At 48.5% G+C, this 27,224-nt stretch overlaps 11 protein-coding genes across 11 annotated transcripts; 9 read left to right on the forward strand and 2 right to left on the reverse strand.

Moving 5' to 3' along the window:
• Positions 1-767: 767 nt before the first annotated feature.
• UHO2_00343 (uncharacterized protein) lies at positions 768-4,213 on the forward strand (the record flags this gene model as incomplete). The annotated part of the gene is made up of 6 exons (XM_041556962.1): positions 768-1,058; positions 1,145-2,088; positions 2,137-2,165; positions 2,334-2,647; positions 2,813-3,691; positions 3,743-4,213. The coding sequence occupies 6 exons, from the start codon at positions 768-770 to the stop codon at positions 4,211-4,213; spliced, it is 2,928 nt and encodes a 975-aa protein (XP_041412896.1).
• A 1,003-nt stretch (positions 4,214-5,216) lies between these two features.
• Positions 5,217-6,182, reverse strand: UHO2_00344 (uncharacterized protein; the record flags this gene model as incomplete). The annotated part of the gene is made up of 3 exons (XM_041556963.1): positions 5,217-5,457; positions 5,533-5,846; positions 5,880-6,182. 3 exons carry the CDS (start codon positions 6,180-6,182, stop codon positions 5,217-5,219), a joined length of 858 nt encoding a protein of 285 aa, XP_041412897.1.
• Positions 6,183-8,018: 1,836 nt separating this feature from the next.
• On the forward strand, positions 8,019-9,014 carry UHO2_00345 (uncharacterized protein; the record flags this gene model as incomplete). Its single annotated transcript, XM_041556964.1, has 1 exon — positions 8,019-9,014. The coding sequence occupies one exon, from the start codon at positions 8,019-8,021 to the stop codon at positions 9,012-9,014; it is 996 nt and encodes a 331-aa protein (XP_041412898.1).
• Positions 9,015-9,443: 429 nt separating this feature from the next.
• On the forward strand, positions 9,444-9,908 carry UHO2_00346 (uncharacterized protein; the record flags this gene model as incomplete). Its single annotated transcript, XM_041556965.1, has 1 exon — positions 9,444-9,908. The coding sequence occupies one exon, from the start codon at positions 9,444-9,446 to the stop codon at positions 9,906-9,908; it is 465 nt and encodes a 154-aa protein (XP_041412899.1).
• Positions 9,909-10,358: 450 nt separating this feature from the next.
• On the forward strand, positions 10,359-12,329 carry UHO2_00347 (uncharacterized protein; the record flags this gene model as incomplete). The annotated part of the gene is made up of 1 exon (XM_041556966.1): positions 10,359-12,329. One exon carries the CDS (start codon positions 10,359-10,361, stop codon positions 12,327-12,329), a length of 1,971 nt encoding a protein of 656 aa, XP_041412900.1.
• A 1,185-nt stretch (positions 12,330-13,514) lies between these two features.
• On the reverse strand, positions 13,515-14,415 carry UHO2_00348 (uncharacterized protein; the record flags this gene model as incomplete). The annotated part of the gene is made up of 4 exons (XM_041556967.1): positions 13,515-13,577; positions 13,697-13,882; positions 14,036-14,108; positions 14,267-14,415. 4 exons carry the CDS (start codon positions 14,413-14,415, stop codon positions 13,515-13,517), a joined length of 471 nt encoding a protein of 156 aa, XP_041412901.1.
• A 2,356-nt stretch (positions 14,416-16,771) lies between these two features.
• Positions 16,772-17,122, forward strand: UHO2_00349 (uncharacterized protein; the record flags this gene model as incomplete). The annotated part of the gene is made up of 1 exon (XM_041556968.1): positions 16,772-17,122. The coding sequence occupies one exon, from the start codon at positions 16,772-16,774 to the stop codon at positions 17,120-17,122; it is 351 nt and encodes a 116-aa protein (XP_041412902.1).
• Positions 17,123-19,764: 2,642 nt separating this feature from the next.
• Positions 19,765-19,992, forward strand: UHO2_00350 (uncharacterized protein; the record flags this gene model as incomplete). Its single annotated transcript, XM_041556969.1, has 2 exons — positions 19,765-19,879; positions 19,967-19,992. The coding sequence occupies 2 exons, from the start codon at positions 19,765-19,767 to the stop codon at positions 19,990-19,992; spliced, it is 141 nt and encodes a 46-aa protein (XP_041412903.1).
• A 1,418-nt stretch (positions 19,993-21,410) lies between these two features.
• On the forward strand, positions 21,411-23,984 carry UHO2_00351 (uncharacterized protein; the record flags this gene model as incomplete). Its single annotated transcript, XM_041556970.1, has 5 exons — positions 21,411-22,408; positions 22,445-22,550; positions 22,584-22,715; positions 22,844-23,494; positions 23,670-23,984. 5 exons carry the CDS (start codon positions 21,411-21,413, stop codon positions 23,982-23,984), a joined length of 2,202 nt encoding a protein of 733 aa, XP_041412904.1.
• Positions 23,985-25,192: 1,208 nt separating this feature from the next.
• Positions 25,193-25,975, forward strand: UHO2_00352 (uncharacterized protein; the record flags this gene model as incomplete). Its single annotated transcript, XM_041556971.1, has 1 exon — positions 25,193-25,975. The coding sequence occupies one exon, from the start codon at positions 25,193-25,195 to the stop codon at positions 25,973-25,975; it is 783 nt and encodes a 260-aa protein (XP_041412905.1).
• Positions 25,976-26,227: 252 nt separating this feature from the next.
• Positions 26,228-26,821, forward strand: UHO2_00353 (uncharacterized protein; the record flags this gene model as incomplete). Its single annotated transcript, XM_041556972.1, has 2 exons — positions 26,228-26,513; positions 26,580-26,821. The coding sequence occupies 2 exons, from the start codon at positions 26,228-26,230 to the stop codon at positions 26,819-26,821; spliced, it is 528 nt and encodes a 175-aa protein (XP_041412906.1).
• Between the last annotated feature and the right edge of the window lie 403 nt (positions 26,822-27,224).

Consider the following 27,224-nt stretch of genomic DNA (forward strand, 5'->3'; position numbering starts at 1 on the left):
AGAAAGCGGTAGCTGAGGCTTTACACATGAAATCGACGAAATCGATCGTAGTGGCAGAACTATCACAGAATTCGACAAAAACTGCTGTAACAAGCGAGCAAAAAAATGAGCTCGCTGTCATGGGCCTAAATGCTCAGGAAGCAGGAGGGTCGCTGGTTCATATGGAAGGAGCACAGGTATCGAAGATCTAGTCGACAGCAGTAGAGAGCATGGTCATAGTGCAGTCTCCATGGAGACCATGGACTCCTACAGACTCACATGCAAAGGAGGACCGAGCCATATGCGAGGAGGGCCAGGCACAGCCATAAGGAGGACCAAGCTCAAGGAGCAGGCACAGCCACGAAGAGGACCAAGCTCAAGGAGCAGGCACAGCCACAAAGAGGACCAAGCTCAGATGGTTACCACTCAGGGGCTCGAGAGACAAGTGTCGAAGGAGTCGACACCAGGTCATGAGGAGGAGGAGCAGTGTTGAAGGAGTCGACACAGCTCAAGAGGCACAGGGGCGCCAAGCAGGAGAGGCCCCTGAGCAGTACTCGATGAAGAAGGTACTCTCTGGAGAGAGAGCAGGAGCAGCATCGCTGGCGATGCTGAGAAGAGGTATATAACCATGCTTTCTCATCATCATAGGTCAAGTGGATCCTCATCCACTCTACTCACCATAACTAGTTATCACTTCAGCATAAGTATATATTAGTTTCAGTCAGCATAGCAGCAATCTATCAAGGTTGCTCCTCATTGTAGTGTGTGTGTTGTATCACCACTACCTGATGTCCGAAGGCACCCATAGCAGGTTAGCAGTCCGGATCAAGATAGAACCAAAGGCAGTAGTCCACTGCGGTCTGGGGATCACTTCAAGCATCAAGTCAACACACTGGACACTCGTGTTGACACCACCAACCTTATCACCAACACCATCAACCTCATTATCATCAACACCCACCAACCTTATCACCAACATCATCAACCTCATCATCATCAACACTCACACCAGACCTTGGTGTCATCATAACATTGATATTGATCATGCCGAGCTACCCCTGAACGGAGTGTCCACAGAGGTCAGCCGAAACCTACGATAGTATATACAACGAACGCCACCTGCTGTCACTGCGCAACTTGATAGTCACCGATACCGAGACAATAGCTGTCGCACAGTTTGATAGTCACCGAGTATCTCGACAGACCGACCTGGGTTTCAGGCGCGAGACCCCTGACACTCGCTACAGAAGACAACTTATTACCGATTTCGCCGAAGTCGGTAGTAACGGGCCCCTATGACAAGGGAACGACATGTCCAACCATACATGGTAACGAATATGTTTCAGCAGCAAGTCTGATACAGGCAGCCCTTGAAGATGGACCCATCGGGGTCATACTCTTGGACCTCCCACCATCATCGCTCCCAGCTTTTGGTTTTGTACCTACTGGCGATGACAAGGGAATAGAAATGGAAGTCGAGATTGATAAGGAGGTATCGGTGGAAGAAATACTGGTGCCATATCAACATCTTTGGGACATGTTTGATGAGGTAGAAGCAGATAAGCTGCCCCACCATACCAAACATGACCTCCATCTTGAGTTAATGGAGGATAGTAAGCCACCCCAGGGTCCGCTGTATCTCAAGGGACCCAAGGAGATGGCTGAGTTATGGAAGTACCTGGATGAGAACCTCGCAAAGGGGTTCATATGGCCCTCAAAGAGCCCGGCAAGATCACCAGTGCTCTTCGTACCCAAGAAGGATGGAGGTCTCAGACTATGCGTGGACTATCGTGGCTTGAATGAGATCACCCTCAAGAATCAGGCGCTGTTGCCCCTCATTGAGGAACAGCTATTCCTACTTCGGAAGGCAAAGGTCTATATGAAACTAGACTTGCGAGCGGCCTACAATCTCATTTGCATAGCAAAAGGAGATGAATGGAAGACTGCATTTGGCACACAGTTGGGACTCTATGAGTACCTGGTAATGCCCTTCGGCCTGGCAAATGCGCCAGCTCATTTCCAGTCCTTCATCAATCACATCTTCCAGGACATCATTGGAGTTTATGTGGTGGTGTACTTAGATGACTTCCTCATCTTCAGCAGTATGGAGTAAGAACATGTACAGCATGTCACAGAAGTCCTCACATGATTATGGAGCAATCGACTTTTTGCCAAGCTGTCCAAGTGTGAGTTCCACATCACCACAGTGGAATTCCTGGGGTACATCATCAACCCGACTGGGATTGAGATGGACCTGGAGAAGGTGCGAACCGTGAAGGAATGGCCAATGCCAGAGACAATCCATGACATCCAATGGTTTCTCAGCTTTGCCAACTTCTACTGACAATTCATAGCTCACTTCGCACGAATCGCCAAGCTGTTAACATCACTGGTGAAACCAACGGAATGCTTCAAGAAGTTTGAGCTACCAGAAGAGGCTCAACAAGCCTTTCACAAGCTCGTACAAGCGTTCATGACAGCTGGAGTGCTTCAGCATTTTAACTACCACCTTCCCACGAGGCTGGAGACAGATGCAAGTGATTTCGCCATTGCCGGGGTGCTCAAACAAGAGCATGAAGGATGTTGGCATCTGGTAGCATTCTACTCCAGGAAGATGTCCTCGGCTGAAAAGAACTATGAAATTCATGATAAAGAACTTCTAGCAGTGGTAGCTTGTCTCACTCAATGGTGGCACATGTTAGCAGGACTGCTGAGTCAGTTGGTCATCCTTACAGATCATGAAGTGCTCAAATACTTCAAGTCACAGCATCGTATCACGGGATGACAAGCTCGATGGGCCATACTACTAGCAGATTTTGACTTCATATTGCAGTATCACCCAGGAGACAAGGGAGGCAAACCTGATGCCCTCACTAGACGAATTGACATGCAACCAATCGGTGAAGAACAGGAACACAATGTGCAGCAACTGCTGCCTTCTCAGGTGTTCGAAAAGGTGGAATCTGGCATTGAAATAGGAAGTGGGTTACGACAGATTCCAGCGGAAAATGTAATAACAAGCACAATACTACCGATTTCAGTGGAATCGGTCTCACCAACAGACTTAGAGAATGAGTCTGTATTGGCGGCTCCCATGCTCACGATGGATACCATAGCAACGAAAGGACTCAGGGACCTGACCAAGATTTTTCAGCCTTTGGACCCAGAGCTACAGGAGATACATGCCAAGAAGCCGTTCGAGACCAAAGATGACTTATGGCATAGTGGGGGAAGATTGGTTCTACCAAAGGTAACAATGCCTGGACGAACCAATGACCGCCAGTCACGAAGTGCTCAGGAAGTGGATGGCCAATCCCTCTCTGTCGAACATCTACAGTTCATGGTCATGACCCAATGCCATGATGGCATCACCGCCGGTCATGTGGGACGAGATGCCACCATCAGAGCGGCCCAGAGGCACTATTGGTGGCCCAACATGACAGCTTGGATTGCTGACTATGTTGCAAGCTGCCCTGTCTGTGCTAGGTACAAAGCCCCTCGCCATCATCCATATGGCTTGCTCCAACTGCTCACCACACCAGACAGACCATGGGGTTCAGTATCATTGGACTTCATTGAGGGCCTTCCAGTGTCAAAGGGGTTTGATTCCATCCTGGTCATTGTCGATAGACTGACCAAGTATGCTATCTTGGCACCAACTCATAAGACAGTCATGGCGACACAAACTGCTGTACTACTTTGGAGGTACATGGTTTGACACTTTGGTTATCTGGACCATATGGTCTCTGACTGAGGAAGACAGTTCATTTCAAAGGCATGGAAAGCGTTCACTAAGGGCATAAGTGCTAAGCACTCCCTCAGCACAGCTTATCATCCACAGACTGATGGACAAACTGAGAGGGTCAACCAGGTGGTAGAGCAGTACTTGAGAATGTATTGCAACTATGAGCAGAACGATTGGGCTGAGCTGCTCAAGACAGCAGCATTTGTGTATAACAACACAGTCCACAATAGTATCAGCATCTCACTGTTCTTCACTTGTTATGGTTGGAACCTGAAGGCTCACCCTGACATTCCTCAGTGGCTGGGAGTCAACGACCCAGATCGTTCAGAGTTCCTAGTCGATGGAAAAGAGTGCTGCAAGTACCTCCAGGACCAGATTAGGGAAGCACAACATTGCACAGTGGAACAGTACAACCGAAAACACAAAGACATCGAGTTTAAGGTGGGCGATATGGTTTACATCAATCACCGAAACTGGAAAACCAGATGACCAACGCCAAAACTTGACACTAGGTTTGCAGGACCTTACCCAGTTCAGGAAAGGGTGGGCCAACAAGCATATAGGATCACGTTGCCAGCCAGCCTCAGAGTACATGATGTGTTTCATGTGTCCTTGCTTGAACCAGCAAGAACGAGCTCCCTAGCTCAATGGTTGGAACAACCAATCATACCACCGCTACCAGAGGAGGATCTCGATTTTGAAGTCGAAGCACTTATTGGCAAATGTTCACACAACAGGATGACCAAATATAAGGTGCTCTGGAGAGAGTACCCAGAAGAGGCTGCCTCTTGGGAACCAGTGTCGAATCTCAATTGCCCTGACCTCATCCAGGAGTATGAGGCGTCGGCGGGGGGACAAGACTAGCAAGCACGAGGAAAAGGAGAAATCAGTAAGAAGGGAGCTAGAACCGATTTGAGCAAAATCTGTGACAGAATAGGCACTATTACAGACTACACGGTAAGAAGGAAATTGGAGCAGATTTGAGCAGAAAATGCGAGAGTAGAGGTGCTATTACAGACTATGCGGAAATCTGTCACAGTACTAGTGGTATGGCAGATTTCAGGAAGTGGATCTGAAATACTACTCTCAACATACAAGGAGGGGTTCAAGAGCATGGTAATCAACAGCCAGGCTCATAAGTGACACCACAGGGGTCAGGACACAGACTCATTCAGGGACAAGAGGCGTCGATATTGCAGAATGTGACATGTCGCTACATGTCGACATAGGAGGAAGGAGGAGGAGGAGGAGCAAGAGACAAACGAATCACCAGCTCCTCCTCGGTGGGGGCCACCCACTCATCATTAGGGTCTGGAGGACTGCCAGACTCGGTGACTGACTCATGAGGCTGGCGCTCAGAGTACAATTGGTCATGACGCTCAACAAAGAGTTGGAGTGCCCGGAGAATAGAACTTACCAATCCCAGCCGGCAAAGATGGAAGACCACCCGCATTGCAGTCACCCAACCACCAGTCATGACAGGGTCGAAAGTTCACTCTTCCAAACAAATAAGACCTGGACCATCTCCACCTGCCATGGTCAAGTGGGCCTGCTCTGCCTGATGCGAGCCCTGTGGCTGCAGGCTGGGGGTCCCATCGCCAGGATATTCCATACCCGGATGGGCAGGAATATCATGCTCGCAGTGACCCAACCCAGCAAGGTAACAGTGCGTACAAGCATGGGGAATTCGGTTGCGCTCACCAAATGGGTTGGTGAACACAGAAGCAAAGCAACTGTAGGAAGTAAAGTAAAAGAGGGTCAGTATCAGTTGGACCAGGGTAAACATGGGGAAGAAGGGAGGAACTCACGGAATACCCAAGTTGAAGCACTGACGGCATTGCCAACTAGGCCATGGCATGCAGCCTTCAGTCAGGTGCAACATGGCCAGGCAATGCAAGTGGTGCTCAGGGATCGAACCATGAGGCACATCCCAATCCAAGGGGTAGTGCTGGTCCGCAATCCGGGCCACAACGTCGGCAACGACGAATCTCTCGGCCCAACCAGCGATCTCACCATTCATTGGAAGGTGGTGATCAGGAGGAGGGGGTGGAGGAGTTTGACAGTTCCTCCACCAAGGAGGGGGCGTCAACGGCTGAACCTCCAGCCGATAAACGGGAGTGCCCTGTCAAGGGGCATCCAGGATCGAGTCGATGACCTCGTCGGCCATTGGAGGAGGAGTTGGTGTTCGTGCCAACTTGGCCTCCCAGAGTGCCTGGTGCTCAGGAGTTGTCAGCTCCCGAGGAGGCCCATGGGCATCCACCTCATAAAGGTCGGGACGAGGAGGCGATGCCAGGGAATAATCTTCGCCTGCCCGGGCAGGCACAGTGAGAGCAGGGGGGGGGGGGGACCCCGAATGTCCAGAGATGACAGTGTCGTCATCCATCCCCAAGAAAAGCGGCTCCAGTGGAGAAGCAGGAACCACCGGGGAAGCGAGAGGATTGACCAGGCAGGCTGGCATGTGCGAAGCAGGAGGCTCAGCTGCAGGAGCCGAGTCCTCGTGAGGATGTAGTCAGACAATGATCCGACGACGACGAGGAGGAGGGGGAGGAGCATTCACAGCTGCTCACGAATGGGTTTGGTATGGGAGATTGGTCATGCTGTCGAAAGAGGTGTATGGCAATGACCAAGATGGGTGTTTGGGGGGGGAGAACAGAACACGGACATGACACAGGCTAGCCTCAACGGAGCTTGGCTCTTATAAGGGGGGTAATGTCATGGGAATGGATGCACAGAGGCCAGAAGATCCATCAAATTCATATGAAGGGAGCGCAGGGATCAAGGGATCAGGTGGATCGTGGGATTTGAGATGGACATCACTGAGATCAGTAGTAGTGCCAGTCCTATGACAGATCTCACTGAGATCGGCAAAAGGAAGGATAGTACTACAATGACAAGATTGGCACGAGAGATGATGGTACTATGGATTACACTGAGATCGGTGATAGAAGAAAGGGTATGGCGGATCCCACCAGGATCAGTAGTAGGAAAGATCCTATCACGGATTCTGCGGAGATCAGTGGTAAGGATGATAGTGCGGTGAAGCTTCACATGCAAGTAGTGGGACCAAGCACCGCCAAGAGGGGACCTAGCTCAGGAGCATGCAGCTGGTTACCACTCAGGGGCACACAAGATAGGAATAAAGGGGGTCTGTCGCTGGTCCCAGGGAGGAGAGCAGTGTAAGAGAAAACCAGTGAGGAAGACATAAAGAGGAGAAGCAGTGTCGATGGAGTTGGCACAGCTCAGGAAAGACAGATGGATGGCGCAATGAGGAGGAGGAGCCTCATTGGAGACTCCTGTGAGGTATTCGATGCAGAAGGTACTCTCTGGAGAGAGAGCAGAAGCAGTGACATGGGCGACACTGCGAAGAGGTATAAAAGCCACACCTTCTCATCACTAATGGTCGAGTGGATTCTCATCCACTCTACTCACCATACAACTAGTCAATACTTTAGAAACATAAGTACTTATTAGTTTTCAAGTCAGCTTAAGTTGCAATCAATAGATTGCTTCTCATCGAAGCGCGTGTGTTGTATCACTGTTTCCTGACATCCGAAGGTGGTTCTTAGCAAACCAGCAGTCTGGATCTTGATAGAACCGAAGGCAGTCGTCCACTGTGGTCCAGGGATCACCTCAAGCATAGTCGATGCACTGGACACTTGTGTCGACGCCACCAATCCATATTCACACCAGACCTTTGGTGTCATCAGCGAGTTTGCATAAGTTATTGATTGTGCTGAGCTACCTCTGGACGGAGTGTCTGACAGTGGTCAGTCGAAATCTGCAATAGCATCATCACAACTACAGATTCGAGCGAGAAAAATAATAGAGAAGGCTCTACTGCATATCTTGTGAAAAATCGCAATACCACAAGCACTGTCGCATAACTCGACAGAATCGGTAATAGTTGAAGATGCGTCGGCATCTCAAGCAAGATGCACGTGTCACGGCCGAGACACCAAGGTGCAGGAGGCTTACTTAAGCGAGAAGCACGAATGAGATACACGATCGTTGCCATGGCGACAGCTTAGTGGCACCCAGTATCATAGCAACACAGGAGTATGAATGAAGTAACACGTCCTGTCTCGGATAGGACTATAGCAGCAAATAGAGTATATATATATGCATTTGTCATTTAGGTCCACACTATATAAAATGGTAGTATTATATAGAACATACAGCTGTGGTAAAGGGAGTCTGATCGTGACCCTGATAATGCCGTATACTAATTGTTATCTTCAATTGATTAAGAGTCTGAAGAAGCTATCACCGAGCTAACTGAAACTCGTCGACAACCATGGTAGAAGACACCGAAACGAGGACCAAAGGAAGGAGAAAGGGCAAGAACACCCAGGTTCGGGTCGACAATAATGCCACGAATGAGAACGAGCCGGAGGCCATCAACAATGAAGCCGACGAAGACACCAATTCTGACTCCGACTTTGATGATGGCGACAAGCGATATAACTTTCGCACCCTAGCAAAGCTCCTCGAACCCGTGCCAAAGCTCACGTCACGAAACTATTATAGCTGGAGTGCTCACGTGAAATCTTTCCTCCGATCCGTGCCCCATGCGATGAAACATCTCGAGGGAACATACGACAAGAAGCACCCGAAATGGAGCCGCTCCCTCGATGATGCTTTAATCAATGCCCTGCATGGAACAATTGACACTACCGGGGAATACAATGTAAATTACCTCGTTCTAGATGTAATCAAGGAGTACCTTACTTTCAACCAAGTATGGAGAAAGATCGAAAACAGTCTCACGAATGAAGCCACCAAGACGTCTCACAGACTTGCGCTCATCTCGCAGCTCAATGATACAAAGATGTTTCACTTGGATGCCAGAAAGCTAATTCAAGAGATCCGGTCCATACAGACTGAAAGCAGCCTCCTTGGCAAACCATTTGCCGATGATACATTGTTCTCGGCTCTGCAGAAATGCACGATCCGGCATCCAGTGTACAAGGAGACGGTTGCCACCGTTCATCAAATCGATTTCAACACCCTTGCCACCGCACTAAGTATCCGGCAGACCGCTGTTGAGAGCGTCCCCGCACAAATGATCGACCCCCAACAAGCCAGTGCTAGAACCGCCAGCAACGACAATCAAAACGAACGGGCCGGAGAGACCGAAGCCGAAGCCAACAACAGCCACGCGAGCTCGAGGAACGCAGGCAGACCACGCCGAATCCAATGCTGGATCTGCAAGCGACTGGGACATGGTATTAGTCAATGCGACGCCTTGGTCACCATTCCCAAAGACTCCCCCCTCGCTGAACCTAAATAGGAAGTGTGGTGCTCCCTCACCCTCCCATTGAAATGGCAAGACCCCTCGAACACAAAAGAAACAGCTCATTGGATCTTGGACTCGGGGGCGAGTTATCATATGGTGAACGACTACAGCATGCTCATCCACCCGAGAACTTGCCGAAAGTGGATAATTACCACCGGAAGCGAGGTCTTGGAAGCGGCAGCTATAGGAGATGCAAGCATATCAACAGATTACGGGGAAATCTCCCTACAAAATGTATTGTATGTGAAGCACCTTAATGTTAACCTTCTGTCAACGAATTCATTAACAGATGAAGGAGCACGAGTGATATTGGACACAACCGGCAGTCAAATTTTTCTAACAAACGGCATGACACTTAAGATTGCAAAGAATCGCGAGTGAGGACTTTTGGAGTTCCGAGGCGACACATGGCAAGAAAGTGCAATGGCCACATCAGCACCATTGTTTGAAGGTGTTGATGAGGAGTTCGAGCATATTAAGAATGAGCCGAAAGTTTCAAAGCAACAACTATGGCATGAGCATCTCGGACACCCAGGAAGAGATAAAGCTAAGGCGATCACGAGCAAGTTAAAAGATAAGCATACCATGAAATTGGATCCAAACACTGCTCTGACATGTGAGCAGTGCGTACGATCCAAGAGCACAAGCGCTCAGATGGGGAAAGGTAGCGGCGAAAGAGCCATAGGGCCCCTGGATCTTATCCACGTCGATCTAATAATAGACTCGTCCCACGTGACGGAGTACACATGCACATTGGTGCTGGTTGACGATCATAGCAAGTATGTGTATGCACAGCCATTGACACGAAAGAGTCATGCGTTTATGCAACTCAAAAGGATTGTTTCGTTCCTGGAGACACAGACGGATCGGAAGCTAAAAGCGATCTGATCCGATCAAGGAACGGAATGGAAAAGCAATGATGCATTAGAATGGTCACTAGAAAAGGGCATAGAGTGGCAAACCACCGTAGGGTACAACAGCAAACAAAATGGATGGGTAGAGAGAATGAACAGGACCCTTGGAGAGAAGATGAGAACATTGCTAATGCAGAGGAGACTACCGAAGAAGTTCTGGCCATACGCGATCAGAGCTGCGGCTTTCAAAATAAACCTCACTCCGAGCATTGATAATGAATTCCCTTATCAAGCAATGTTTGGCAAGTCGCCGGAATGAGCTTTAAAGCTCCTACGAGTGTTTGGTTGTCTGGCATGGGTAAACGTACCCAAAGTCAAACGGGACAACAAGAAACTGGACCAGCGAGCTGTCGCATCCATTTTCTTGGGATACAGTCTAGAGAGAAAGGGCTGGCTCTTCTACAGTCCGGACTATAATCCGAACATGTTCTGGAGCAATTCAGCAAAATTCATGGAATCAAAGTGCTGGTCAGACAGAACAGAGTGGCGACCGGTTGACACAAAGGCACCTCCAGTGATGATGACAGAAGAGAATTTCGAAGATCTAGGATACAACAAAGAAAATATATTTGACGAAACAGATGAAGGGCCACTACAAGAATACATGGACATGGAGACAGATTCGGAAGAAAGGTTAAGCGGAGGAACAGCGGAGGTGATGGAACAAGGATCAACCGCCGAAACTCAGATTGACAGCGAATTCTTTGGACTCGTAGCGACGCGACCGGAACGGAGAAAGAACCTGGACCCAACCATACATGAAGCAATGAGTGGAGAAGACAGAAAGCACTGGGAGGAGGCCATGCGAAAGGAGCTGGATGGATTGGAGGCGATGGGCACATGGGAGATAGCCGACCTCCCAAAGGGTGCAAACACCGTTGACACACGTTGGGTACTCAAGATCAAAACCGATGCAAACCTCGTGCCGACAAAGTTCAAAGCCCGGCTCGTGGCACGAGGTTTCACTCAACGCGAGGGCATCGACTACACAGAGGTCTTCGCACCAGTAGCACCCATCCAATCCAATCGAGGGGTGATCGCTGTCGCAGCAGTACGAGATTGGGAAATAGATTCTATTGACGTAAAGCAAGCGTACCTGAACTCCACTATACACCATGATGTATATCTCAAGCCCCCAGTAGGAATCAAAATACCACCCGGAAAAGCGTTGAAGGTAGTGAAAGGACTGTATGGTCTGAAACAATCGGGCCGAGAATGGAACATTGAGTTAGACTCACATCTCCGGACAATCGGATTTCATTGCATGCTGAGCGCACCATGCCTATACTCAAGAGGGACAGGCGACAAGATCACGATCATCACAGCATACGTGGACGACATGCTGATAACATCACCCAGTCGTGATGAAGTAGACCGCACTAAGCGAGAGATCATGGACAAATGGGAGACGCAAGACAACAGAAGGATCAAAGAATTTCTGGGTATCAAGATCACATGTGATAGAAGACAGAGGAGGATATCTCTGGGCCTAATGGCATACATCAAAGAAATGGTGAACAAATGGTTAGGAGGAGCAAACGAGAAATCTTGGGTACCCATGCTGAGCGTAGCGAATGTCGCCGGAGGCGAGAGATGTGAACCTCAGCGAGCAAAGAAGTATCAAGAGTTGGTCAGCCAACTATTATGGGTCTCCAACACAGCCCAACCAGATATTGCCTTTGCTGTTGGCATATTGTCGCAATATATGTCGATCCCGATCGACAGTGCATGGAAGGCAGCCATTCACGTGGTAAAGTACCTGAACCAAATGAATGAATATCAGTTGCACTTAGGAGGGGAGACAAACAAGCACTCGGATACACCAGTAACGACGTATACCAACACAAACTGGGCATCTGACCCCACAAATGGACGAAGGAGCACCTCGGGGTCGATAACATATGTGTATGGATGTCCAGTGAGTTGGAAATCTCACGTTCAAAAGTGTGTGGCATTGTCAGCAGTCGAAGCAGAGTTTGTCGCCGCTTCCGAAGCGGTGCGAGAAACATTGTTCTTCTCATATTTGCTCCGGGACTTGGAGATCACGGACGTTCGGCCCATGCTATACACAGATAGCCAGGGGTGCATACAGGTGAGTAAAGATCCAGCCAAACATTGGAAGTTAAAGCACATCGACACATGGTATCATTTCATCCGCGATCACGTGCAAGAGGGCGATGTGGCAATCAAATATGTCGGAACAGCAAACAACGTTGCAGATGTCTTGACAAAACCTTTACAGGGTCTCAACACCTCACGATTGGCTAGGATGATAGGGCTGGAGATCCCGCCGAAGGGGGGAGTTGAAGATGCATCGGCATCTCAAGCAAGATGCACGTGTCACGGCCGAGACACCAAGGTGCAGGAGGCTTACTTAAGCGAGAAGCACGAATGAGATACACGATCGTTGCCATGGCGACAGCTTAGTGGCACCCAGTATCATAGCAACACAGGAGTATGAATGAAGTAACACGTCCTGTCTCGGATAGGACTATAGTGGCAAATAGAGTATATATATATGCATTTGTCATTTAGGTCCACACTATATAAAATGGTAGTATTATATAGAACATACGGCTGTGGTAAAGGGAGTCTGATCGTGACCCTGATAACGCCGTATACTAATTGTTATCTTCAATTGTAATAGTATTGATACAACTACCGATCTCAGGTTTCAGGTGCGCGACCTCTGACACATGGTCTCTTCATATGTTCCCAGTTCTTCCTGTGCATTCATCTGGTCCCATGACATTGTGGTCCAGTTGTTCACTGAAGGCGGTGTATAACACCTGCGGTCCAGTACCTCTCTCATCTGCAGGTGATAACCTTATTGTGGTCCAGATATCATCAAATACCATCAAGCAACAAGCAGCACTACAAACACTTGTGCTGCTATGGGAGGCTGCATCATATAGCATTCCCAATCTAGTTCTTTGGACATGCTGCATAGCCTCTGAACAGAGTGTTCAAGGCAGTCAGTCAAACCCCACCAGAAGGCAGCCTTCTGATTCTTTTTACAGAAACTGTTCAAAAGGTACTTACTCAATTAGTCTCACAGAAATCAACCAGGATCGTCAAACTCAGGTTTCAGGCGCGCGACCGCTTACATCCGGCTCCGATTTCACACGAACGTCAACTTCGCTTACTCAGGTATACACACGCCACCCGGGCCGACTGTCGGACTTTAGAGCACCGGCCAATGGATAGCCGACACGGTATCTCTGTAATCTCCATGCTACGCTTCAACCTCATCATCTTTGTGAAACACACATATACACAGGACGCCGAGACACATATATACACTAGCAATTGTCATGTACTTAGAGATGCTTATTATCGCAATCAACACTCGTGATCATGGACTTTCGACGCACGTCCCTCAACAGATACTGAGCTGCTTTGCGCATCGAGCTGTCCCAAAGCCCTCGGCGCCATCGATACACAGCTGTGTTGAGCGAGAGGGCAATCAAAGAGATCGAAGGCAAAGATCTTGGCTGGATGTGGATCTGAACAGAGTTTTGTTGATTCCATGAGTGACATTGAAGGCTTACGCCGCCTGTCTACAACCCATCCTTCTACTCTAAACAGTACGACGATCCGACATGGCACGAACGATGCATCCTGTTCCTGCGACCTCCGTCAACTGTCCATGCCAGACCAAAGCAAACGAGATTGCGTTTGATGTCAGCTTCTTGCCTTCCGCAGTAGTGTCCACGATCCCATTGAGACTGAGATCGGGTACATGCGTTGTTGGGTACTCACGCGTTCATGCCAGCCAAGAAGAACAGCGCAGTTGATGCCTTCTTCTTCGCCGCCGAGTTCGAGACCCTTGTAGAGGTACTTCATGAGTGCGTCACGCTGGTAGAGTGAGGTCGCTTTGACGGCAGCTGGGATGTCGCTCGATTTGGTGCTGTTGACGATCTCCAGTAGCGATTGCAATGTGATGGTCTGTGTTAGGGTGTTGAGCGAGAAAAAGAGGTCGAATGGGTGAGCAGGTGATACAGACTAAAGCGGTCTGACTGCTTGGTTGAACAGAGTTTCGAGGCATCTGAACTGATGGAAGTGTACTCTAAGCAGTCGATCGAGGCTGATTCGACTTACCTTTGCTTCAACAACATTGGGTCCGTAAGGGTAATCTGTGAGAATGAGGGCCAATGCTCCTGCAATATCTCCTCTGTAAAGGTGCAAAGACAAAGTATAGTATTTCATCCCGGTGCATCGGATGTCGGTTCGTGTCAGTAGATGTCGAGCAACGCTGGAGAACAGCTGAAAAGATCGCATTGCTGCCTCCGCGATCCATGCTGCCACTGCGAGATAGTGGATGCAACTCACCGTCCGATCAACGTCCTAACCTCGATCGACTTTGCCTTGGCATCTGATAGTGCCTGTTCTGGTGACTTGGGATATGGCTCCACCAGCTCCTCGTTCGAAATCACGTCCTCATCGTACTGGTCAATGTCGATTTTGCGAAAGTTGTCCATGGCCGTGCAATGCTCCTATCGATGGAAAGGTGTTCGAAGATCAGCGCTGGGTGCTGTGTGGCTGGTGGTCCTGGAGAAAGGAGCGCACTCAGGCGTCGATGATACGCTGACGAGGTTCGTCAAGTATGTGGTGTCGAGAGCGTGTGTGCAGATGAGTGGATGGAAGGAAGGTTAGGTGGAGTTAGAATCCAAAATCACGTGCGGGCTGTGGCAGATAGTTGAAGAGGCACCAGCATCGCCAACGCATGACATAGTAAATGGGAGCTCACAGGATTGGGGAATCGGGAAGGCATTGGGCAATGAGGAGGACAAGCAAAATGTGAGGCTAGTGGGAGCTAATGCAGCCTATGCATGAGGATTGACACCATGGTATGGAGGGGACATGTTGATATGACAACACTTATGAAAGAAGATATGTGGCACATGGGCATGACTCAACAAAGTGAGCACAGTCAGGTGCAGAGAATATGTATATATGTTCATAGCTTATTCATTACCTCCTTACATAATTACATGCCTTTTACATATAGAGCATCAGACTAAAAGGAGTGCCTGACCGTGGCCTCCTGAGTGGTGTATCTAATTTCAACTCAGATCCACATGGCCAAAGCGTACCAAATTGGCAAATGCATAAATCTGTTAGACCATCTCGATTATTTCCATTTGAAATTTTAGTTCGTTCGCTCCGCCAACTGTTACGTTATTACTACTGAAAGGAATGATCCAGTGAAATGATATGGGGTGACATAAGCAGTTACAAGATGGATCAGGTGAGGGATGATCTGATCAGAGATCAAAGATCAGGTACAACCTATACCCACTCATTGTCAGACCTCATCATTAAGTAGGATGTATCCACACCTGGTGTATACCACCCAGTTTGTATATATATCTTGTGGGGAGCTTGAGGCTCCCACCACACTCCTTTTTCTTCAGTCAATTGAATATATGTTTCTGCCTTAATGGAATAGTGACATTGTACTTAGACTATCCCCAATCGCTAGTATTGGGACCGAAACAACTTCAGTTTCTATCTGGTTATGAGCCCAAATCAAAGCCCTACCTCATCCTTGAACTCACCTTCAATGATGTCCGACATAAACTACTCTCTCTACAATGACTTCGTCGCTCCGATGGAAGATCTCCTTCCACGGCTGCCAAAGATCTGTCAGGGGTCTCGCACCTAAAACCTGATATCTATAATAGAAATGTGTCTATTACGAATCCTGTCAAGATATGTGGTAATGTGTGGTGTATTACTATTTCTATTGAGGTATGTCATAGAGAAGCCTCTATGACTTTTCTTGCCCAAAGATGTAATAGTGGGTTTGCTATTGCAGGTTTCGACTGACTGCTGTGGACACTCCATCCAGAGGTAGCTTGGCATGATCAATAACTTATATGAACTGATACTGACACCAAGGTCTGGTGTGACTGAGATTGTTGGTGGTGCCAACATGAGTGTCCAGTGTGTCAACTGAGTGCTTGAGGTGATCCCCAGACTGCAGTGGATGACTGCCTTCAGTTCTATCATTATCTGGACCACTGGTTTGCTATGAACTGCCTTCAGACATCAGTGAGCAGTGATACAACACACATGCTACAATGGTAGCAATCTACTTGATTGCAACTTCACTGACTGAAACTAATGTATACTTATGCTAAAGTGATAACTAGTTATGTATGGTGTAGAGTGGATGGTGATCCACTCACTTGCTATGATGGGGAGCATGGTTATATACCTGTCTTGCAGTGTTGCCTGCAACACTGCTCCCCCTCCTCATGCCTCTTTTGCTCTCCATCCACCTTGTGATGCTACTTGTTGGCACCACTTTCCTTGTCTCCTGTGGATGGATGGGCCCCTTGCTGCCTCATATCTGTCAGGGGCCAGTCCCACTTCATCTGAGTGGTGATGCACACTCCTACTCATCTTGCCCACCAGTCTGCCTTAAGTTCATCATCCAGTCAGGCCCCTTCTTCATCCAGTGGCAACCTCTCCTTCTTTGTTGTCATCCTCTTGCCCTATTGGCGATAGAGGCCTCTCCAAAACTGATTCCTGTGAGATCTTCTGTAGCAAGCATGATACTACCAGTCCTACCAGCTCCTGTAGGAAGACCCATGTTCCTACCAATCATGATGAGTTTTGCCATAGAGTTGCTACTACTACCAACTTCAGTGAACTCTGCCATAGGCTCCTGTTTAGCCCGATCCCGCAATTTCTGCACTCCTCTTCATATGAAACCAGTTCTTCCTGCGCATCCATCCGGTCCTGTGACAGAAGGCTCCAAAGGAGGGAAATCTACTAGAATTCGCCGTCACTGGTGATAACAAGCAAGTCATCTCACCTCTCTCCATAATGATTGAGTGTGTTAGTGAACTCTATTATGGAATGCACAATCTCGGTCTGTTCCCAAACCAAGCCGAACTTGGCAGACAAATGCAAATCAGAGTCAATCAATTCGTCATCAACAAAGAGTGGAATGCAGCTTGGATCCTCAACTTCAAGGTCGAAGGTTCAATGGGCTCAGTTCATGATGCAGAGCAACACCATTACCCTGTTAAAGATGAACCCCCTATGTCAAGTAGAGGCAATACTCCCACCTTCGCCTCAAACGACTTTGGCCATCGATTGCTTGGCTGTGATGCCACACCGGGACCCACACCTGAACTCAACACTGTTGCCAACTGTCAGAGGTCGCATGCCTGAAACCCAAGATCTGTAGTAGAACTGCTTCTATTACAGATCCTGCCGAGATATGTGATTGTATGTGATGTATTACAATTCTCATCAAGTTATGCCATAGTAGTGTCCCTATGACTATACTCGCTTGAATTTGTGATGGAGCTTATGCTATTGCAGATCTCGACTGACCACTGTGGACACTCCATCCAGAGGTAGCTCAGCATGATCAATAATGGTGTGAACTTGTACTGACACCAAGGGCTGGTGTGAATATGATTGCTGGTGACATTGACACAAGTGTCCAGTGTGTCGACTAAGTGCTTGGAGTGATCCCCAGACCGCAGTGGATGACTGCCTTCTGTAAGCGATCGCGTGCCAGAGACTAACTGAGGTTGATTGAGTAAGGACTACTCGATATGATTTGCCTAAATGTGACCAAGCGTTGTCACCTAGTAAGTCTCAACTGACCACCTTGAACACTCCATTCAGAGGTTGCACAGCATGAACATTGTTTGTTGGTGAGTGGGTGATACACCCTCCCCTACAGTATGAGTGTTTGTAGTACTGTTGATAATGCTCTTGGACATCGTCTGGACTGTGATTTGCTAATCGCCTACAGAGGACAGGAGTTACTGGACCGCTGGTGTGAATCACTGCCTACAATAACCAACTGGACCGCTGGTGTCGAGCAACACCACCTACAGCAAGGGACTGGACCACAGGTGTTGAAGAACACTGCCTACAGTAATGAACTGGACCGCTAGTGTGAAGAACACCACCTACAGTTGTCGACTAATGGTGATACAACACACACATTGAGAGTTGTTGCAAGAGCACTGCTATTGCAATGATACATAACTGAGTAAGTATAGAGTAAGTAAGTTGAGTTCAGAGTGGATGCCCCTCCACTTGTATGCTATGGTAGAATGAGAGTATTTATACATTCGGTTGGTGTTTTCCCTCAACACCTATCCTGCTCCTCTTGAGGGGCCTTTGTCCCCTGTTAGGCATTGTCTTGCCCTGCTGGCACTGACCCCTTTGATACTGTGCTCCTACCATTTGCTCAGCATAAGGGTTATGCAACACTGCCTGTCAGGGGTCTCGCGCCTGAAACCCAGGTCGGTCTGTCGAGATACTCGGTGACTATCAAACTGTGCGACAGCTATTGTCTCAGTATCGGTGACTATCAAGTTGTGCAGTGGCAACAGGTGGTGTTCGTTGTATATACTATCGTAGGTTTCGGCTGACCTCTGTGGACACTCCATTCAGGGGTAGCTCGGCACGATCAATATCAATGTTATGATGACACCAAGGTCTGGTGTGAGTGTTGATGATGATGAGGTTGATGATGTTGGTGATAAGGTTGGTGGGTGTTGATGATAATGAGGTTGATGGTGTTGGTGATAAGGTTGGTGGTGTCAACACGAGTGTCCAGTGTGTTGACTTGATGCTTGAAGTGATCCCCAGACCGCAGTGGACTACTGCCTTCAGTTCTATCTATATCCGGACTGCTAACCTGCTATGGGCGCCTTCGGACGTCAGGTAGTGGTGATACAACACACACACTATGATGAGGAGCAACCTTGATAGATTGCTGCTATGCTGACTGTAACTAATGAGTACTTGTGTTTCTAAAGTATTGACTAGTTGTATGGTGAGTAGAGTGGATGAGGATCCACTCGACCTATGATGATGAGAAAGCATGGTTATATACCTCTTCACAGCATCGCCAGCGATGCTGCTCCTGCTCTCTCTCCAGAGAGTACCTTCTTCATCGAGTACTGCTCAGGGGCCTCTCCTGCTTGGCACCCCTGTGCCTCTTGAGCTGTGTCGACTCCTTCGACACTGCTCCTCCTCCTCATGACCTGGTGTCGACTCCTTCGACACTGCTCCTCCTCCTCATGACCTGGTGTCGACTCCTCCGACACTGCTCTTCCTCCTCATGACCTGGTGTCGACTCCCTCGACACTGCTCCTCTTCCTCAGGACCTGCTTGCCAGTGTCCTATGACTCTGGTCTCTCGAGCCCCTGAGTGGTAACCATCTGAGCTTGGTCCTCTTCGTGGCTGTGCCTGCTCCTTGAGCTTGGTCCTCCTTGTGGCTGTGCCTGGCCCTCCTCACATGTGGCTTGGTTCTCCTTTGCATGTGAGTCCATAAGAGTCCATGGTCTCCATGGAGACTGCACTACGACCATGCTCTCTACTGGTATCGACTAGGTCTTCGATACCTGTGCTCCTTCCATATGAACCCGTGACCCTCCTGCTTCTTGAGCATCCAGGCCCATGACACTGCCCTCCTGCCTACATGCTCTCCTTCTGTCTGATGTGTGATGCCCCCTTTCAACACAGCTCCCTTTCGACTTTATCTTGTGAAACCCCTTTGAACCTTGTGACCATACCCCCTGGTCATGTGGTCACATTGGCACAGTTCTGTCTACTTGTTCGGATCAGCCAACTAGTTGAAGTGTGCTGATCCAACTGACTCTGACCAATCCCATGAGATTGATCTGGATTCCTGGGGTTCAATTGATCTCATAATTCATGTGCACTGCCAACCTGATTAATCTCATTGATCCCCAATGGTTTTTGGCTCTGATCAATCTGGTGCACCCTTCATATGTTGATCTTCTGTGCACCCTTCATATACTGCTCCGTTACGCGAAATTACCATGACTGCCGCTGATCATTTGGCGCACTCTCTTGCGCAGGCCAGCCGTCCCTGTGACACCTTCGGTTCTATCTTTATCCGGACCACTGGTTGCGATGAACCACCTTCGGACATCAGTGAGTGGTGATATGACACACATGCTACAATGAGAGCAATCTACTTGATTGCAACTATGCTGACTGAAACTAATGTACTTGGTGTAGAAGTGATACTAGTTATTATGGTGTAGAGTGGATGCCCATCCACTCACTTGTCATGACAAGGAGCATGGTTATATACCCACTCCTGCAACATCGCCTGCGACACTGTTCCTACTCTGGAGGTTTCGTCGACACTGCTCCCCCTCCTCATCCCTTCCTATCCTTCCCATCCACTGCATGGTGCTTCTCTCACCCCCTGCAGATGGACAGTCTGTCATGGTCTTATCTCCTATAGGGGCTAGTCCCACTTCATCTGGGTGGCAACCTGCACCCCCTCTCATCACCCTCTTGTCATCAGCGCCCACCTGGTGGCCCTGACTTCATCATTGTGCCAGGCCCCTGCTTCATCTGGTGGTGTTCTTCCTTTGTACAGTATCCTCCCCTTGTCCTATCGGCAATGGGGTGCCTTTCTTGACCAATCCCTGTGAGATCTGTCATACTCAGCATGATATTATGATTCTCACTGAACTCTGTAGTAGTGACTGTGTTCCTACAGATCCTGCCAAGTTATGCCATAGGACTATATCTACTACTGATTTCAGCAAACTCTTCCTTAAGCTCTCGTTTAGCCCGATCCTGTGATTTCTGCACTCCTTCATATGACTTCAACTTCTTCCTGTCTCTTGCGCATCCAGCTCCTATGACACCAACCATCACCTGAAAGTGCTATCAGGCCTGAAAGACAAGATGAGATGGGATGAAAAGGAACTTCTCAATCCAAGATCAGTTTCAGTGCATGCGTGGTGATGCTGGATGCTCGCGATGTTGTCTGTGGTTCCTTTCGCCCGAAACATCCTCGATGTCAGAGGTCGCATGCCCAAAACCTGATATCTGTAGTAGAAACATATCTATTATGAATCCTATCGAGTTATGTGACAATGCTTGCTGTGTTGCTGTTCTTGGTGAGATATGTAGTAGAGTCATCTCTATCACTTTTCTCTACCAAAAATGCAGTAGTGGTTTTGCTATTGCAGGTTTCAACTGACCACTGTGGACACTCCATCCAGAGGTAGCTTGGCACGATCAATAATGATAGATGTATTGCGATGACACCAAGGTCTGGTGTGAGTGAGAGGACTGGTAGTGCCAACACAAGTGTCCAGTGTGTCAACTGAATGCTTGAGGTGATCCCTGGACTGCAGTGGACAACTGCCTTCAGTTCTATTGTTATCTGGACCACTGGTTTGCTATGAACTGCCTTCAGACATCAGTGAGCAGTGATACAACACACATGCTACAATGGAAGCAATCTACTTGATTGCAACTACACTGACTGAAACTAATGTATACTTATGCTTAAAGTGATAACTAGTTATGTATGGTGTAGAATGGATGGTGATCCACTCACTTGCTGTGGCAAGGGACATAGTTATATACCTTTTGTGTAGCATTGCCTGTGACACTGCTCCTCCTCCTCATCCCTCTTATGCTCCCCATCCACCTTGCGATGCTCCTCATTGGCACCGCTTCCTTGTCCCTTGTGGATGGATGGGCCTCCCACTGCCTCCTCTCCATCAGGGGTCAGTCCCACCTCATCTGGGTGGTGACTTGCTCCTTCTCATTACTCCCTGTCATCAGTGCCCACCTGCTGGCACCAACTTCAATGCTGTGTAAGGCCCCTGCTTCATCTGGTGGCAACCCCAGCCATCCTTGCTACTACTCTGTTTATTGTGTGATCATCCTTGCCATTGATCTCTGTGGAATATGTCTTATGATCCTGTGTACTGCAGATTCTGGTGGGATTTGTGATACCATTATGGCTTGTGCTGATCTAGCTAGGATCTGCCCTAGAACTGTTCTTCCTACAGATCTCAGTGAACTCTACTGCAAGTCCCACGATCTGCCCAATTCCTCGATTCCCGCACTCCCTTCATATGACTTGACAGATCTTCCTGTTTTCTGCGCATCCAGGCCCATGACACTCGACAGGAAAGCGACGACGTTTGAAGACACTGATTTCATGCTCAGCTCGATCATCATGTGCAGCTTCTCCAACAAGCTGTGCACAGAGTATTTTGCTGAACATGGTGACCAACCTGTACCTATTGCTGTTGACCTATTCAACTGGGCAATGAAGAAGTGTATGGTACATTCCACAGCCAAAGAATACAAACTCCTCACCATGACCTATGCCTTGCACTGGGACCAAGTTGGGAAGCATGCATACAACTTCCTCACAAAATGGGAGGCTCACATATTGGAGCTACATGCTTATCTTCAAGACCCCTGGATGCCTGATCACTGTTACAGGACTCTCAAGTGCACCTTGCCCTTGGACAGAAATGCTCTATTCAATTCAGTGTTTATATTACATGAACAGCTTAATGGAAAAGAACAAACTGCCAAGAGTGTCACCAACATGCTACATCAGTGCTATGAGCTTGCTGCCAAGAGTGCTCCTGTTGATATACTGACTGCATCTGGTGAGACTGAGCTAGTTGCATTGTGAGTGGCTATGCTCATCAACTGCTGGGTGTGCAGAGAGCTCAGCCACACAGCTAACCATTGCCCAGATGACATTGCCCATGGCCAATGGAAGCATGACAAGATCAAGACACCTCCCAAGGGCCATGCCAACATGTGCATGGTGTTACTGCTTGAGAACCCTAAAGAAGAATAGGATATGGCTCCAGCTCTAGCATTCTTCACAGACATTGAGCTGGCACCAATCGATCTTCTGCCCCATTTTGTTCCATTCGTGTTTGATTCAGGAGCATCATGTGTCATGGTTAACTCACTTCGTTATGGAAAGGTGTGGGTGAATTGGTCCACATCACCACTGCTGACAGTGAAAAACTTCCTGCCACCAAGATGCGTGGGATGGTGAGCCTGTTGAGCTACAGCCCCAAGATGTGTCAATGGGAGTGAATGACATATCAGGACTGTCTCTTAGTACCTGGCCTTGTGACAAACCTCATTGGCATGAAGTTGGTCACACATGCTCAAGGCAAAGTGACATTTGAGGATGAGCTTGTCACTGTACAAGACAAACATGATCATATGATTCATGTCCCTACCAGTGGAGATGGTTATCTGGCTGTTGCCATGATAATATGGGATGACAGCATGCCCAAACCTGCTGTCTCCCTTGCATTTGCTGCAACAATGGCAAGCTCAGGACATCCTCCACCACCTCACAACAAAGCCAATCTCTGGCACCGAAGGTTAGGTCATGCTAGCTATGAGTCCATCATGCACACGCGTGTGGTAACTCATGCTAGCTATGAGTCCATCATGCACACGTGTGTGGTAACTCATGCTCATGACATCCCTTCAAGTCCTGCTACACATTCTGGTGTCCTTTGTGATGTCTGTGTACATAGTAAAGCTATCGAACACAATGTCACCCACCCTCAACAAGTTGAGAAACCACTCGAATTGGTGTCCATGGATGTGATGGGACCACTACATGGCAATATAAAGTTTGCATACATCCTCATCATCCATGATGCCTTCTTGGGCATGATATGGGTGCATGGCCTGGCAAACAAAGGGGGGTCCTCCCAGGAGGCGATATGGTGGCTTTTGGAGGTACATGTCAACACACATTGACAACCATCACATGTGGTCCTTGATCATGGACTCAAAGAGGTTCATGTAGACCAGGGCAAACTTTGATCCACTGCCTTCTGAGACACCTGCTCATCCACAGGGGTGAAGATCACTGCTTCTCCAACCCAGCAACACATGGATAACACCTTCACAGAGCGAGCAATCCAGACCATTCAGAAGATTGCCCACAGTCTGCTGTATGACTCAAACATGGATGAACACTGGTGGCCCCACACCACATCACAGGTGGCTTTCATACACAATCAATTGGCCAGCAACACACATGGTCACATTACACCTTTCAAACTATATTACAGCAAGCAACCCAATCCACATAATGTGCAATGTTTTGGATGCATCACCTATGTCATTCTCAAGGGCAGCACAAGAACAACATGGTTACGAAGCCACCCTATCGTCAGCAAGCATCTTCGTCCCCGTTGTCAGAGGTCATGCGCCTAAAACCTGATATCTGTGACAGGAACACGTCTATTACGAATCCCATCGAGATATGTGGTAATGTCTTGTGTATTATGATTCTTGTTGAGATATGTGGTAGAGATGTCTCTATTACTTTTCTTGTCTGAAGATGTAGTAGTGGTTTTGCTATTGCAGGTTTCGACTAACTGCTGCAGACACTCCATCCAGAGGTAGCTTGGCACAATCAATAAAGATAGATGTATTGTGACTACACCAAGGTCTGGTGTGACTGAGATTGTTGGTGGTGCCAACATGAGTGTCCAGTGTGTCAACTGAGTGCTTGAGGTGATCCCCAGACTGCAGTGGATGACTGCCTTCAGTTCTATCATTATCTGGACCACTGGTTTGCTATCAACTGCCTTTGGACATCAGTGAGCAGTGATACAACACACATGCTACAATGGTAGCAATCTACTTGATTGCAACTTCACTGACTGAAACTAATGTATACTTGTGTGAAGTGATAACTAGTTGTGTATGGTGTAGAGTGGATGGCCAATCCACTCACCTACTATGACAGGGAGCATGGTTATATACCTTTCTTGTAGTGTTGCCTGCAACACTGCTCCTCCTCCTCCTCCCTGCTATCCTCCCCATCCATCCTTGTGATGCCACTCATTGGCACCGCTTCCCTAGCCTCCTGCAGATGGACAGGTCTCTTGCTGTCTCATCTCTGTTAGGGGCCAGTCCCACTTCATCTGAGTGGCAACTTGCACCCCCTCTCATTGCCCTCTTGTCATCAGTGCCCACCTGTTGGCACTGACTTCATCATCGTGCCAGGCCCCTGCTTCATCCAGTGGTGTCCTCCCCTTGTACAGTATCCTCCCCTAGTTGTATTGGCAATGGGGTGCCTCTCAGACCAATTCCCATGAGGTCTGTTGTACCCAGCATGATATTACAATTCCCACTGAACTCTGTAGTAATGACCTTGTTCCTACAGATCCTGATGAGTTATGCCATAGGATTGTTTCTACTACTGATCTCAGCAAACTCTTCCTTAAGCTCTCATTTAGCCTGATCCTGCGATTTCTGTGCTCCTTCATATGACTTCAATTTCTTCCTGCCTCCTGCGCATCCGGCTCCTATGACACCCATGCCCTCCGAGGGATCTACCTCGGCTTCTCCGATGTGCTGTGCGCCATCAAGGGCCACAAGGTATGACTCCCCAAACTCAATCACATTGTTGTTGCCAAGGATATGCAGTTCTCCAAGCTTGAGCAATCAGGAACTGCTGCTTTTCCTCCTCAAGAGCCTGTGATTGCCAGAAACAGTCAGCTGCTTCAGTCATACACTTGGCTACCCCTGGGCGATGTAAATGAGGAACCTGATGCCAATGACATTGGGCCACCCTCCTTGATACCATACTCTTGCCAGTGCAACACCAACTCATGTTTGGATACATCCAATATCTCAAGCTATGATTGCAAGTGGGATCAAATGATGGCCGAAATTGAGGATGCTGGTGAGGTGGTCATGGACCTTGACACAATTGCCACTGATTTGCGAGCCAAACTGGACACGACCCCATCCAATGAGGGGAACAATGCACAGAACCCAGTCCACACTGACCTACCAACACTCGAAACACCTCAGAGCAATGCAACAATGGACATATATGACAATGTCTCAGTCCTCGAGATCAATTGTATGGGCTTGTCAGACAGCTTGGACCCTCTCAGATACATGGCCTTTGCTGTGAAGTGCTCAAGCACTCAAACACCAACAATCAGCAATCACCACCTTGATTGCATGGCCTTTGCTGTCATGGTAATGAATGGAGTGGCACTTGTTGTGAGTGGTCAGCAAATGCACAGTGCTGACAGAATCCTATTGGAGCCCTTGTCACTCAACAAAGCAAAAATGCATGATGACTGGCACAAGTGGAAGGAGGCAATGGCTAGCAAAATGGTGAGCATGGACAAAATGAACATCTTTGAGCTCGCCAACATCCCAACAGATGGCAAGCTCATTGGCATTTGATGGGTTTATAAGCTCAAGCTCGACACTCAACATCAAGCCACAAGGTACAAAGCTTGCCTAGTTGCACAAGGATATGCCCAATGTCTGGGCCTAGATTACGACCAGACATTCAGTCCAGTCATATGACTGCAAATCATCAGAATGCTGCTTGCTCTCACCCAATGATATGGCCTACATGTCGCATGGCTTGATGTTAGCACTGCATTCTTAAATGGGAAGATCAACAAGGATGTACACATCTGAATCCCACCAATGTTTGAGACAAAGGAAACAGAAGGAAAATGCTACAGGCTAAAGAAAGCACTGTATGGTCTCAAGCAAGCTGGACACCTGTGCCATGCTGCACTTGATGAACAGCTCCAGGCTTTTGGCTTCAAGAGGTGTCAAGCTGAGCCATGCATATATGCACATGGTTCCAGCAATGCGATGGTGTTCCTTGCAGTATATGTCGATGACCTGCTCATCATTGGTGCAACTGCCATGCAAGTTCAATCAGTTCAACAGCAACTCTCAAGTGTTTTCAGCAACACAGACCAGGGTGAGGTGATGCATATCATTGGCCTAAACATATGATACAACCATGAAGCTAGAACACTCTCAATAGACCAAAAGGGATACATCGAAGGCATACTAATGAAATATGGAATGGATCAAGCCTGGGTGGCATCGACCCCAGTGACCGAAGCCATCAACACCCTCAAACCACAAGAAGGAGATGTCATGGGCCTGGATGCTCAAGAAGCAGGAGGGTCACGGGTGACATGGGCCTGGATGCTCAAGAAGCAGGAGGGTCACGGGTTCATATGGAAGGAGCACAGGTATCGAAGATCTAGTCGAGATCAGTAGAGAGCATGGTTGTAGTGCAGTCTCCATGGAGACCATGGACTCCTACGGACTCACATGCAAAGAAGGGCCAAGCACAGCCACGAGGAGGACCAAGCTCAAGGAGCAGGCACAGCCATGAAGAGGACCAAGCTCAAGGAGCAGGCACAGCCACGAAGAGGACCAAGCTCAGATGGTTACCACTCAGGGGCTCGAGAGACAAGAGCCAAAGGAACTGTCACAGGTCATGAGGAGGAGGAGCAGTGTCGAAGGAGTTGACACCAGGTCATGAGGAGGAGGAGCAGTGTCAAAGGAGTCGACACAGCTCAAGAGGCACAGGGGTGCCAAGCAGGAGAGGCCCCTGAGCAGTACTCGATGAAGAAGGTACTCTCTGGAGAGAGAGCAGGAGCAGCATCACTGGCGATGC

The sequence above is a fragment of the Ustilago hordei genome (assembly GCF_900519145.1).
Source record: "Ustilago hordei strain Uho2 genome assembly, contig: UHO2_contig_01, whole genome shotgun sequence".
Lineage (NCBI taxonomy): Eukaryota > Fungi > Basidiomycota > Ustilaginomycetes > Ustilaginales > Ustilaginaceae > Ustilago > Ustilago hordei.